Below are 14069 nucleotides of genomic sequence, written 5' to 3'. Positions count from 1 at the left end.
GTCAGCCCTCCGACAGTCCTCCAGCGACAGGTCAATGTTTGGCTTTCCAGCTTCCTGTACCACTCATTCCTTCCAAGGCACCTCCGTCCTCTGCCAAGGAGAACGTTCCAGTTCTGCGCACCGGCCTCCTGGGCTACTCCTCGCTTCCACCCGGCTGTCCAAACGTGAGTAGCTTTGCTGTTGGTTCCACCATGTCTTTAACTTGAAATGTCACATCCGTGTGATGTTCACGGGAGCAGCTAGGCATCAGGAACGGTGGGTTCCTGGGACTTGCCTGGACTTTGCATAACGTACCTCGGGGCCTCTGAAACCTCAGCGCGTGGTTCAGGGAGATGGCCGTGGCGGCTGTCTGATGACTGGGAACGGTCCTGACGGAGGGCCGGGATGGCTGAGCGCCACCCGCCGGTCTCCCTGTGGCCGTAATGAGTCAGGGGGTCGGGGCTCCCGTGTGTCCTGAGGTCCGGCACAGGCGGCTTCGCTGCAGGCCTTGCAGATGGGAAGCCAGCATCCACGTGCCAGTAACAAGACAGGCCCTGCAAACGTGGCTCTGTTCTGGTTGAATGTGTCCCATGGCCTTTCCCGTGAGAAAGGGCTGCAGTTTCAGAGCCTAAAAGACGAGCCATTTCACTTGCTTTCGTGGATGGGAAGGTGTAAAAATGCCAGTGGGGCTCCCTTCTGCCACGTCTCCACACCTCGGGGTCCCGTACGGGGGGCTGAAGACCACGGTAGGGCTGAGAAAACCCCTCTGTAAGCGGGCGAGAGGGCAGAAAACAGGACTGGGGCATGAGGGCCAGACACCCGGGCGTGCACAGTGGGGCCCCCCTGGCTGAGCTGGACCCTCTCCACGTGCCCGGCACCTGCTCCCCACTCAGAGTCGGGAGGAGTAGCCGGTGACCCCAATTCAAATGAAGCGTCGGTCGGTTAACAAGAAGAAGCCTTGAGTCCAGGGGGCGGCCAAGCGCCCGCAGGTTTCTGGGTTGGTCGGCGGTGGACGTGGGTTTGGAAGCTGTCGCCGCCATCGCCCAGGGGACGCCTCGCGTTAGGCTCGGCCGCGGGGTGGCCTGCGGACGGCGGGTCGGCTCTGTAGCGCGAGGCCACCACCAGGCTCCCTGTCACGTCTGCCATCACGCACGGGTACCGCAAAACACAATTTTCTACGAAAACTGCAATGTGTTCACGTCCCATTTAGAGGTGAGATACCATCAAGCTGTAGCTCAGTTGTCTTGAAATATGAAGATACCAGAATATGATAAAGGCTCTCGAAATGCATCTCCCCCCCCCCACCAACTTGTCAGATAAACGCACCTGGCTGATGTGTTGGCCCCAAAACCGAATCTCATTAGAAATCTGAATGAGATCGGTCGAGTTTCCTTTTCTAAAAGGGACACACGTTGAAACGTTCTCTAAAAAGTCAGCTCTAAACTAATATGACTGTTATTTGTCCAGAGAAGAGGTTCCTTCCGAGCTCCTGGCTGTGGGCGCACAGTAGGGCGGCAGCACACGTCTGCAACTTGAGCAATGCGCCGTCTCCTCCGGAAACTGCGACCCCTGGGACTCAGGCCCTGGCCGCACGCGACCACAGTGGAGGCTTGGGAGTGCCGCGTGCTCCCAGCCCGGGCCCTCCGTCCACGTCCGCGGGGGGAGGAAGCAGAGGGAGGCGTCGGCTCAGCTGCGCTGATCCGCCGGGCTGAACCTCTCGACTTCGGCTTCCCTCTTCTGGTATCTCTGCTGTGCCCCTCAGTCCCCACGTCTGGCACCTGTGCCTCCTGCCCCCGGATCGGACATCCCGGGAGTGGGCACCTCCACCCCCCAACGTCCTGGGGGCATCCCCAGACCCACCTCCAGGCTCCACACTGAGGCTCTTCGGTGCAAACGTGGTTTCCCGGCTGCTCTGGGGTGACTGTCTGTGTCCTCCCACGTTCTCGTGTGGAATCCTAACCCCCAAGGTGATGGTGTCAGGAGGTAGGGCCCTCATGACGGGGTCAGTGCCCTAAGGAGACGCCACAGAGCTCCCTGCCCCTCCCACACGTGAGGACGTGGCGAGAAGCTGCCGTCTGTGAGCCAGGACTCGGGCTCCCACCAGACCCCAGAGCCGCTGGGCCTCCACCTCAGCCTTCCAGCCTCCAGACAGAGAGTTAATTAAGAGTCTGTTCAAGCCACGAGAAGGGACAAAGACACTGGCCTTCCCAGTCCCTTCCCCTTCCTGGGAAGTTAGCTGTGCAGTGGAAACTCTTCCCTGATCCACGAGAGCCCCGATGCTCCGGGGGCAGTGACTCGGGCTCTGCACTTCGTCACCCGAAGCCCCATCCCCAGTAGGAGAGACTACGGCCAGTGTGACGGTCACTGAACAGGGAGGGAGAGGCCTGTGGCCTGGAGATCTGGGAGGGCGGTGTCCACGCAGCCATCAGCACTCATCCACACAGCAAGAAGCGCTGAGTTGTGAACAAACCGTCTTAATAAAACTTGGACAGTAATCACGCATCAAGCACCACGTGCTCCAGGACGGGCAGGGGGCGGGTTCATCCTGGGGAGAGGGCTCCCGGCCAGGGGGCCTTCTGCACCGGACAGGGCCTCTGAAGGGCGTACGAAGCAGCTGACCCCTCGCACGCCACTTTTAACGGGAAGCAGCCTGTAGGCGACATGCGTTCACCCAAAGGCTGCTCGGCGAGCTGGGGGCTGGAGGGAGGAGAGGACCGCGTCTGGAGTCGGGCTGGAGAAGCGGCGCACGCAGTGGGCGCTCACGCATGCGCATTTCCAGGGTGGGGGCCGAGGGTTCTGTGCAGAGCCGGGACGACGCTCCCTCGGGGGGCCCTGGGCAGAGGGGCTGGACGTGGGGCGCCCTCCTCCTGCCGCCTCGGGCCGCATGCTGGGGAGCTGGCCCCCAAGCCTCTCGCGGCCACTCCCTCCCAACCCCGCGCGGAGGGCGCAGGCCTTACCAGGACCATGTGGCCGGTGGAGATGTCCATGTTGGGCTGCACGGGCTCCTCCGACCAGGACGAGGTGCTGCCCCGCGCCGAGGGGCTGGGCATCGGCCCGTCACTGAACTGGGAGGACACGCTGCTGACGCGGGACGTGCGCGCGGTCTCCGGGCGCTCGGACGGGCGCGCGGCCATGCGCTGCCGGCACAGCTCCTGCAAGACAGCGGGCACCGGTCAGAGCCTCCCTACCTGCGTGCCCAGGGCCAGGGCCGACAGGGTCCACCCGTGACCACACACAGATGTACTCACGCCACACAGAGACACACACGGGTACATACGCAGTAGACACACACACCCCCGACACAGATATACAGATACACAGACACAGATATATACGCAGATATACACACAGATGTACACAGGTACACACACACCACACAGAGAAACACAGATAGATACGCTATAGACACACACAGATATACATACACCACACAGATGTACACAGATAGATATGCTATAGATACACGCAGATACATACACACGTACACAGAGAAACACATAGACACACACAGATATAAACAGATACACAGACATACACAGATACACACACAGACACACACAGATAGACACGCACAGATTCAGAAGGGGCCGCTGGGTCAACCCTGGCCTCCCTGGACCCTCAGAATGGTGTGTCATGTGCACTAACTCAGGCGCCTTCCTTATCAGAATGTGGGCCCAGGCGGGAGGGAAGGGATTTTACACTGTGGACTGAAATACAGAAATTGGTACCAGGGTCAGGATGTTTACAGAAAAAAAACCTCTTTTTGGTCCTCCTTGTTCTCAAAACATCACTCCAACTGGTAAAGCCCACACGGGAGGGAATCCAGAGAAGCGCATACGAGAGGGAAAGTGCAGGGTGGATGGGGAACGCGGCCCCCCCTGGGCGGACACCAGACACGGGGCTCGGGCCTGACGGACGAGCCCCCCACCCGACGGAGCTCGGCTGGGTCAGTGCAGAGTCTTGGGCTGCCTCGTACAGGGATGCGTGACCAGCCTGGCCAGGGAGGCCCATCCATGCCTGTGGCCCTGCAGCCACCAGACTCGGGTCTTGGCCGTCACCCAGCCCCCGGGAGACTCAGCCGGACGCCCTGCTCCCACCACTTCTGAGCAACCAAGCGCCCTAGGGGAGAATTCAACAGTCACGATTTGGTGACTCCCAGCCTCTGCCCAGTGAACACGTCACTGTCACCCGAGCCGTCAAACAAAACGACATCAAGAAGTTTATAAGAGCATCTGAGCCCAAGAGTTGAAAACTTGTTCAGGGGAGAAAGGACTCGTTGGAGATCTGAGGGTCCCCCACGCCCCTTGTTCTTCACGTAGTGCCGTCAGGGGGCCGCAGCCCGCTTGCCCAACCAGCGCCGCGTGCCACAGGCCTCTCACTCCCGCGGGCACGGCCTCGGCCACGGGGCTGGTCCCCACTTCCTGTCCTCTCACACGGCTGCCGCTTACTGGGCACTGAGGGTCGTCGTGAGGCCGCTGGGGGCTCGCTCTCCCCGGGGACGCAGTGCCAGCTCTTCCCCAGGTGGGAGGACGGCTCAGGCGCTTTGAGTGGGGGCCGGCTGGATGCGAACCCCCAGCCCCGCTAGAGCACCTGGTGACGGGGGTCCGTGTGGGCACCTGGAGGAGACGGCGGAAAAGACGAACTAGAAGAAAAAAGGGCCAGCGGAGAGGGTGGGGTCTCCCTGCCGGCCCTCCCCGTCCAGGGCTCAGCAATTTCACATGGTTTCTAAACAACAAATCTGTTTGAAATTCCACCCACGTTTCCTCAGAATCTTAAAAACAAAAAGAAACCCTGACACAACGGGTGATTGTAATAAGGCAGATGATATTAGGTACCAAGTCCGTGTCTCGCTGATTTCCCACTCACGCATGTGGAACATTACTTGATTTTGGGAATGCCCACCAAACAACGCTTCTGCAGTAATTTCCGTGGTTTCATTTAGTTTGCCCAGAAGACCAGGTCCGATGAGCTTCGGCTAAGAGAGCTCAGAAAACGCCCTCCAAGAATAGGCTCCTCTGGGGAAGAAGATGTGAGATGTTTGAGATTCACCCTCTGAAAAGCAAAACATCAGAGCAGCTGGGTGTCTGCCCGTGGAGGTGCCAGGGATGAAGAGTGACGGCCAAGCCTGGATTCCTGTCCCTTTTCGGTCCCTGTGGAGAGTGGAGTGCCCCGGGCGGGGCCCTCGCGCGACCAGACCTTATGTGAACTCGGGTCAGGCACTCGAGGCCCCCAAGCCTGAGTGCTGTCACTTAAAAATGGAAGTAACAGGACAGTACAGAAGATGAAAAGGGTTCATGTGTGTGAGATGTCCGGTGCAGTGCCTGCCACGAGGTCCCATAGTTAATCAGTGCAACGGTAGAGGTACTGGGGCAGTGAAGATAAGAACAATTCTTTAAACCAGAACAAATTCTCGACGGCTTGGCGAGTTCAAAGATATTTCTAAAGGAAGCAAGAATTTTAGAGGCGGAGGTGCCCACGGAGCAAGCACTCAGACCTCCTCATTTGGCAGATGATTAGGACTGATGTACAGGCTCGGTGAAGGCCTCACAGGTGTCTGGTGGTCCCCTGGGACTGAACCTGTGACTCAGGCCCAGCACTCTTCCCGTTGCTGCCGAGAGCGGATTCCCCTTGTGGGTCTTTGTTTTTTAAAAATAAAAGCTGCAGTAGAGATCCAAGAAAAATCGGTCAGCCCCACTTCCAACCGCAAACAAGGCTGAACATCGGCGCCTTGACTGCAGAGAGGAGGCCCCGGCGGCTGGCAGCCCGGGTGACGGCGCTTTGCCTGTGCAGAGGGGAGGTTCCGGGCTGCGCAGGGACCCCGGGGAGGGGGGTGGTCAGGCCTTCACCACGTGCTTCCATCTGCAAATAAAAACGGGTGCACCTGCTGAGGTGGGACGCTTGACCTCGAATTGACCGTAGTCCCGTTTCTACCTCTGGACTACCAGAGAGGGGGTGAAGCCAGGGTCTCTGGAAGGCTCAGGCGGTGCTAGGACCCCCGCGGTGGAAGCACTGCTCCTGGGAGGCCTGGGGGGGGTCCTGCCCAGCACCGGTGGCTGGGTGGGAGGGGGTGTGACACACCTGGGGCACAGCAGCCCCCGTGCCCCCACCTCCCGCGAGCCACCAGCGCAGGTGTGCTCCGAGGGCCGTGAGGAGACATTAGGGGAGCCCCTGCCTCCACAAAACTGCCCGGGACACGCCCACCAGGCCACCCAGGCAGGGAGGCAGCTCCTCCTGGAGCCTGGCCCAGGGCGCACCTGTCCCTCCAGAGGCTGCAATAAGAAGGGTAACACATTTCACGTCGATTCTTTCTTAGCTTCCGGGAAACTTCCATCCGCTCACATCCTGGAGTCTTGGCGATGCCTGATCCTGAGTCCCGGCTGCAGCCGTTACTGGCTGTGTGACCTTGGGCAAACCACCGAACCTCTCTGTGCCTCAGAGAGGCACCAACCTGGCAGCTCTCGGCAGGCCTGAATGAGAAACCGTGCTCAGGAGGAGCCTCCGGAACCGGGCCCATGCGTCTGGGTGACTGTCAGCCCTCACCGCTAACCTCCTCAGCAAACCACGCGTCCAGCACTGCGCTGGATGCCGGGCACGCCGGGCGGATGCAACCAGGGCCCGACTTCCTGGGGCTCACAGGCCAGCGGAGCTGAGCGGTGACAAAAGGTAGGGAGGTGTCAGGACCAGAGCCCCGGTCAGGGTGGAGCCGCGGGCGGGGAACCGGTGGGACAAAAACAGCTCTGGAGGCTGGGATGTGGGCGGTTCGGGCCCGTGGGGCTGCAAGAGCTTCCCAGCGGGTGGGGCCGCTGGTCGGGGAGCGGGGGGACGGGACCGTCCCGTGTCACCCCCGGGGCGGCAGTGCTGGTGCCCCCGTCCCGCATCTTCACTTTGCTCCCGTCACTGCGCTTGGGTTTCTGGAGTTAAGATGTTGGGAGCAAGCTGTGCGCGTGTGGCCCAAGGCCCACCTGTGCTGACGGGCTCTGGACATGTCGGAGGGAACCGTTCACCTGCGGCTGGCCTCTCTCTGCACCGCGCCTGTGGCTGAGGCAGCGTGGCTCACGGCTGTGGCTGAAGGTTTCCTGGTCCCTTCAGCCTGCAGCTCGGCTCGCCCACGGGGGTCCGCCTGCCGCACTCCGCGAGGCTGCGGTCCGAGCCTCAGCGTCCTGATCTGAGACACGGGTTGAACACGTCTGGCTCAGATTAGGCTGTTGCACGGGCGGCAGCCGGGGAGCTGGAGCAGTGCCAGAGCCGCCACTGGCTTCAGAACCACAGGGCTGGGGAAGCCGCGCCACACACGCGCCTGGACTGCAAGGTGGCAAGGTCCACCCCCGCTGCTGCCCTTGAGCCTAACACGAGAAGGCCAGACCTATCTGCCTGTGACAAAAGCAGCGATCACTCAAAAGTGGTTTAGTCTGAGCCGCCCGAGTCTGACGATCGTGCCCCTCAGGAGGAGACGCGCCGGTCCCGCTGCCTGAGGGAGGGGCTCGGGTGAATCTTCCATCATGGCTTGTTCTGCTCGGTACCAGGCAGAGTTCCTCCACGTCCCTGTGGCCGCCGCCTGAGCCCGAGCCCTGAGCTCTCACGTCTGGACACGCATCCTCCCCTCCTCCCCTACCTCCTGCTATGTCACCCCCCTTGCACTGTCACAGGACTCTCTAGGTGTCCCCAGAGAGGCAGGCAGGACGCAAAGAGATGCAGAAATCTCTGGGGGAATCACCGTATGGCCTTTTAAACTAGTTCTTTAGGTTGATCATAGCTTCTAAATTAATATCAGAAATTCTATATTTTGTCCATGCTCTGCACTATTACTTTAAAATTTAAAATTTCTAAGGAAAAATGAACCTCTTTTTAGAACATTACTACCTGACTTAGTAATGGTCTGGCCAGACACTAACTGGATAGTTTTGAAATCCCTTAGGTTTATGGTTTTGCGGGGATGTTTCAGCCCGTGCTCCACAGATCTGAACCTCTCAGGAGGGCCACCAGCCATGGGTTTACCAGGGAGCTCTTGCTTCCACGCCTCTCCCCTCCCCAGACCAGATGGTGACCCTGTGAGCCTCGCTCTTCATTTAAAAGTATCATCTCTCCCTAAAAAGGCATCCGTGGTCCACACGGCAAGGATGAAGGCACGATCCCACTGACCCCTTTGAGCCACGGGCTGGGCTTAAACATTTATTTTAAATGTAATTTGAAGTTCCCATCACACAGGAACTGCTATCAGGTCAAAGCACTTCCCTGAGCTTACTGCCTGCGTTTATTACCGATAAGGGCCACGCAGGATAGGACAGGACCCTCATGTCATCAAGTGACAAACACCACCATCAAGCAGATCAACCTCCCGTAAGTAATGCCCTGTGAAGGCAGTTTAAAGTTCAGAGCTGTGATCATCCGTGGAGGGCATCTTATTTGAGCAAAAGGTAACTGACAACGCTAAATGAACTACACAGCCTGCTCTCAAAGAAACCTGGAGACTTATGTTTTGAACTTTTCCTAATTCATAACCCTGGCAGCAAGCAGGAAGGGCAGAACCCACACCCAGAACACCAACTCCCAGGGTTAGGTCATGGAACCCCCAAAATGATGCCAAGCCCATCGAGGTACTAATTAAGGTGCAAATTCACTAAAATCGTAATTCCCTTCAACTTTACAGATGCGGCATGTCCTCAGCAGGGCCTCGTCCTGAGCACAGAGGAGAGATTGGCAAATAGTCTTTACTCGGCTGGACAAAGAGGTACAGCACCTTCCAGCCCCTCCATTGAAAAACATCTTTTAAGGTGTTTAAGATCCAGACTAACTCGCCTTTAATTAAAAAGTGACTTTGCTTATGATCTAGGACAGCACTACTTTCGTAAAAACGATACTGAGCATTTAGCTTGATGACCTTGAGTTGATAAACACAAGTACAATCCCCGTGTAGCGAGTGATTCACATAACCCAACGACCAAGAGGCAGACCTACACGTGGGGTCAACCAGCCATCCATGGGTTCCCTTCAAACGGCTCTTTGCTCAGGCTGTCCCCCGTCCACCGCTGCAGACCACCAGCCGCCGAGCACAGAGCCGGACACCCTTTGGGTTGCACCTGCAGACGTGGGGCGCCTCTCCCACCCGAGTGCTCACTTGGGCCGTGAGCCGGCGCCCTGGGTCACAAACCACTCCCACCAGGAGTTTGGGCAAGTCTGTTTTCTCATCCAGTGCCTACACTTTAGCAGGAAAGGAAAAACCAATGTGTGTGTGAATGAAAAGAAAGTCATTTTCCGACGGCAGAAGGGAAATCACTTATTTGGGGGCCGTGGTGCTTCGGTTTTCAGGATGTCTGTCTCTAAAGAGGGGCCCCGGGCCACTGTGGAGAGGTGACTCCTCTCAGTGTGGCTGTGCCTTTTTAGCTTCTGGACCCTCGCAGGTGTGGAGAGAATCACGGAGGAAAACAGATGCAAGTCACCCCAAGCTCCCGATGAGGACGCCCACACAGTCATGGGGAGACGCTGCGATTTTGCTGTTGAGCCCACATTTGTACCACCAGTGACGGAGGGGCCTCTACTCCTGGGAAGCAGGTGTTCTAGGGCCATCTGTGTCTTAGGAGCAAGTCCCAGGGAGAAGATGAAATCCATCAGTGGGAGAGAACGCCGCCCAAGACAGACCCTGGTCCACACCGTGCATCACGGGTCGAGGCAAGGACTAGGGCCCAGATCACCCGGGTCTGAATCCCGGCTCAGCCACCTAGGAGCTGCGTGACTTTGGACAAGTTGCCTGAGTGCCTCAGTTTCCTAATCTGTGGAATGGGGATGATGGCAGATGGCTGCACAGGGCTGCCGGGAGGGTTCCAAGAGCGAACACGTGAAGCAGTTAACACGGTGCTGGGCGTGAGGCCAGCATGCAACCCCCAACCACACCTTCCTTCTGCTGGACGCAGGCTCCCTGCCGAGCTTCCTCGTCTGCAGACGGGTGCGGGAAGGGAGTCGGGACACCAGGTGAGGTCCTGCTCCCAGGGCACCAGAACTAAAAGACGCGGATCCACTCGGGCCGTCCCTCTGCTGGTCCCTGGCACCAAGGGCCGTGTGGAACCCAGTTTGCCGACCGACCGCTGTCTTTAGCAAGAAGCATCTCTCCCCTCCCTTCCGGGGGAAAGCAGAGTTTAGAAGTCTCTAAGGAGAAAAGAACAGCATTTTCACAGTCCCCCTAAACTCAAATGCTCAGTCACATAATAAACACGTGAAGCCTGTGCCCCGCTATCTTAAAATATCCAAATGGCTCCTCGTTGGTCAAGAAAGGTGAGACAGGAGCACGAACTCTCCATCAAGAAAATGTGAATCACCCATCTTGGTGCCGCTGGGGGTGCTTCCCGCAGGTCCAGCCAGCCCAGCAGACACGCCAGCCCTGCCGGCCACCCCTGAGCGGGGGCAGGTCCGCAGAGCAGAGTCAGCGCAGGATCCGTTTAAGCCCGAGAGCTTCGCATTTTCAGAGGCAGTCCTTAGGGCACAAGGATGCAGGCTAAGAAAACAGGATCACACAGCACGTTCTGATCTGCCGTCATCATTTTCTGTAAAGCCGCCTGCTTCTCTGTTACCTACGGAGCCCAGGCCCTGGGATGTGTCTGCAGACTCTCAAGTGTCTTATGGCTCTTTGTAACACAATTTGCAAAGTAGGTTGACTAGGACTCCGGCAGAAGAAATCCATCCATACGCATAATAACGCAAATGTCTCATCAAATGTCTCATCTCTCGAATCTTCATCTGATGGGGGAAATTGCAGAGAGTGGGACTCACTCTGAGAGAAAAGCCTCGCCATCCCCAGATTCTGCCAAAGGATAGACAGGACTCCACAGGCTTGAGAAAAACCTCTTTCTTTGTACCTTTCAAGGAACAACAGGAACAAAGCAGTGGACGGCCTGAGTGCGCACACAAAGGCGGCCGGGTTTTTAGGGTTATTTGGGGAGCGTAATTAGTGGTAACAGGGCAAAACCAAGGCAGGATGCACAAAGCCGGGGAGAAAGCGAAATGGGTTCATTAGGGGGTGTGCGGGGGGGGGGCAATTACTCTCCAGACGGAGAAAACGCTCAAAAGGAGCGGCCTCCCTGGGAGGGGCCTGAGCCCAGCTCGCAGGGCACCGATCGTGGCCACAGAGCCGCGGTGACAGGGAGGAGACACACAGACACTTGGAGGTGACAGTAAATACAAGCACTGCGGTAAATGCCCCGAAAGGCAGGAGGGGAGCCCTGGGAAGTCCCCTCAGGGTGGGGGACAGGTGGTGTTTATCTTATTTTTTATTTTGCTCATTTGTTGTCTCTAAATTGAGGAGGCATTATTTTTGTAAAAATAACCCATACAAGGTATGTTTAAAATATAGCAAATTCTACACTGAATATGATTAAACTTGAGTGAAATGTCTGGGGGAAAGCAGGGGACAAAACACCCCGGATGGTCAGGGGCCAGGAATGTCTCATCAAGAAAAAGCATAGGAAGAAAAGCAAAGCCTTGTCTGATCGGCCAGCTCTTCTCCAATAGCTGCACACCAAGTGTGACCTGGAAGGAATGGCCTGGCCTTCGAGGCCGGCAGGGTGCTGTGAGCACGGAACCGGGGACACGTGAGCGGTTTATGGGAGGGATGTTACATGAATGTTCTCACTGCGAGTAGCTCACTTGCTCAGTGTTGGTCTGGGAGGTAAACACAGGCGCATATTCTGTGCCCTGGGACGGCTCTCCCCGGGGTCCTGGGGTCCCGGTGCCGCCTCCTAAGGGATTGGGGGCCACGGGAACACGGCCATTTCTGGGTAAGAAGCAGAGGACACGCCCCCGGAGGTCAGAGCCGCAGCAGGTGCACTGGGGGGCCGTCCTCAGGCCAGCCCAGCCCAGCTCCTGCTCCCAGGACGGGACGCTCGGCGCTCAGCCCGTCTCACCGTCACTGGCGTGTGTCACGAGGTCGCCACCACCCGTCCTGGGACGCTCTTCACCACCTCCACCAGGCTGCTCAGTGGTGCCCGGATAGCGTTTACCTTTCCACGGCGGGACAGCACGCTCACACGTGCTCACACACGCGTGTGCACACGCAGGGGCGAAGCACCCCTCCACGGCGGACCCTGTGCCAGGTTCCAGAGCCTCCGTGGGGCGGTGCTCCTTCTGACCTTTAACTAGGGGTGTGGCACCCTCACCCGCACCCCGAGCCCGATAACAGCTTCGGCCGCAAACCCAGGCTCCTCTGGCCCGACTGCAGCTGCGTTACGTGCCAGGTCCCACGGCGTCAGTCAACTGCCCAGGACAGCTCCACGGCCAGCCGTGTTTACCAAGCAACATCGAGTAACTGTTCCCGTCTTGTAAATGTCTTCTCAAAATAAAAGTTATAGACACATTTCAGCTAAGAGAGGTGAACATTATGTTCAGCTGGCGTCTAAATCTGGAACAATCTACCGTCAGAAAGCCAGGCCCAGGACACTGACCCCGTCTGCCCCCTCCCAGCCACCCTGTGCTCGCTCCCAGCCCTGTCCTGCTCTCCAGTTACCGCCACGTGGACGGCCTCTCACCCCCCAAACTGAGGACAGCAGTCGCTCTCCCGTTCTCTGTCTCCCTCGGCGTCCAGCACAGATCGGGGAGGCTTCGCTAGATGCCCGCTCATTGGTGGGCATCACCTGCAGCCTGCAGCCCCTAGGGGACCAGGTCCCCACCCCTGGGCGGCGGCCGAGGTGCTGCCGGAGCTAGAATCAGGCCCCGCGGCCGGAGGCTGAGGCCTCCTGCTCAGACCAGGCAGGGCTGGGAGGTCATGTGTGAGCCCAAGCTGGCAGCTCCAGAGTGTTCTCGCTCTCCAGAGCTTTACAGCGCAGGGTGCACCGTCACGAAATTTGCAGCTGGCGTGTTGCCTGAAGGGGGGCTTGGAAGGTACGTTACTAAGTGCGCGGACTTCCTCCAGAACGAATCGGACGCGCCCACCGTGGACCAGGTGCCCCCCGCACCCCACCTAAGGCCTGTCTGTCCTTTCAGACCTGAGACACGCTCCATCCGCTCCGCTCCTGACAAACATCAGGGTGAAATCGGGAAAGAACTGTGACAACAAAAAAAACAGGCTCCAGTGAGCGTCTTCCCCTCCCCTAACCCGTAGTCACCGTGGATTCCGTAATGATCTGTAACGCTTCGGCTGAAAGTTGGAATTTGAGACCCAGGGCAGAGTGTGTCTGACACACAACCCCTGCAAGACCCCAGCTCTCACAGGAGGGCTCCGGTCCAGCTCCAAGCCCCCTGGCAGGGCCGCCATCCGTAAGACAAATGAAACAGTAAACACCTGTACTCCTGCGGTGGACGACTCACCAGACAACTGTGCTTCAAGGGTCCCCAAAGTCAGAGGTGCCTCACAGCTCACGGTTCAGCTCGGCCTCTGTGAGCGAAGGTGGCCTGCAGCGGCCCCACCTGTGTGCACCGGCTTTTCAGTTTCGTGTTTCATATTCAGACGATTAAAAATAGCCAAGTCAGGTGGAAATAAACCGCCTGCCTCTTCAGAGCAGCCTGGGCCTGACGTGGCCTAAGAGCATATTAGCAGCTGTTTTCTGTGAGAGACTTTTGTCACCTTCCTAGTTTTCTTCTGGCTCAAAAGATACTGAATCCTCATCACCTGTCATCACCACCATCGTCACTTTGGTCCACATCTACAGAGCTCAACGCTCCCCGTGCGCGGCGCTCTTCTGGACGCCGGAAATCAAGGGTGATGGTTTTCGCAAGAGCTCTAAACGCTTCCCCCAACCAGCTCCTCTCATATCGATACCTTAGATTCACATGTCAATTTGCTTTTATTGAGCACTGACAGGTCCCTTGCTGGTGCGGTGCGTTCATTCTACCGCCCTGGCGTTTCGGGAAACTTCCTCGCCTTCCAGGAGGACACGCCGGGCAAGGAACAAGCCGAGTTCTGAACCCAGGTCTGTCTCAGCCCCTGATGCGGAAGTCCCTCCAGGTGTGCAGGGTAATTCCAGGGCACCGGGAAGGGTTCTCGGGAGGGGCCCGCGCTGGGCGGGCGGAGGGCGTAGGGTCTGGGCTGGCAGGCAGATGGGGTGCTCTGGAGAATAAAGCAGGTGGAGGGCTTTCAGAGCGTGGGCCGCGGTCTGCACAAAGGTTCC

The 14069-nt window shown here is 58.1% G+C and overlaps 1 protein-coding gene across 1 annotated transcript in view; it reads right to left on the bottom strand.

Moving 5' to 3' along the window:
* Positions 1-14069, bottom strand: part of PTPRN2 (protein tyrosine phosphatase receptor type N2) — a 710720-nt gene that overhangs the window by 83479 nt on the left and 613172 nt on the right. The window contains exon 14 of the mRNA XM_057550450.1: positions 2937-3131. Coding sequence (XP_057406433.1) covers positions 2937-3131 — 195 coding nt within the window. The remainder of the gene's footprint in view (positions 1-2936; positions 3132-14069) is intronic.

Source organism: Balaenoptera acutorostrata, chromosome 7, assembly GCF_949987535.1.
Source record: "Balaenoptera acutorostrata chromosome 7, mBalAcu1.1, whole genome shotgun sequence".
Classification (NCBI taxonomy): Eukaryota; Metazoa; Chordata; class Mammalia; order Artiodactyla; family Balaenopteridae; genus Balaenoptera; species Balaenoptera acutorostrata.
The sequence above is the reverse complement of the archived record's forward strand: the minus strand, read 5'-3'. Positions and strand labels throughout refer to the sequence as shown.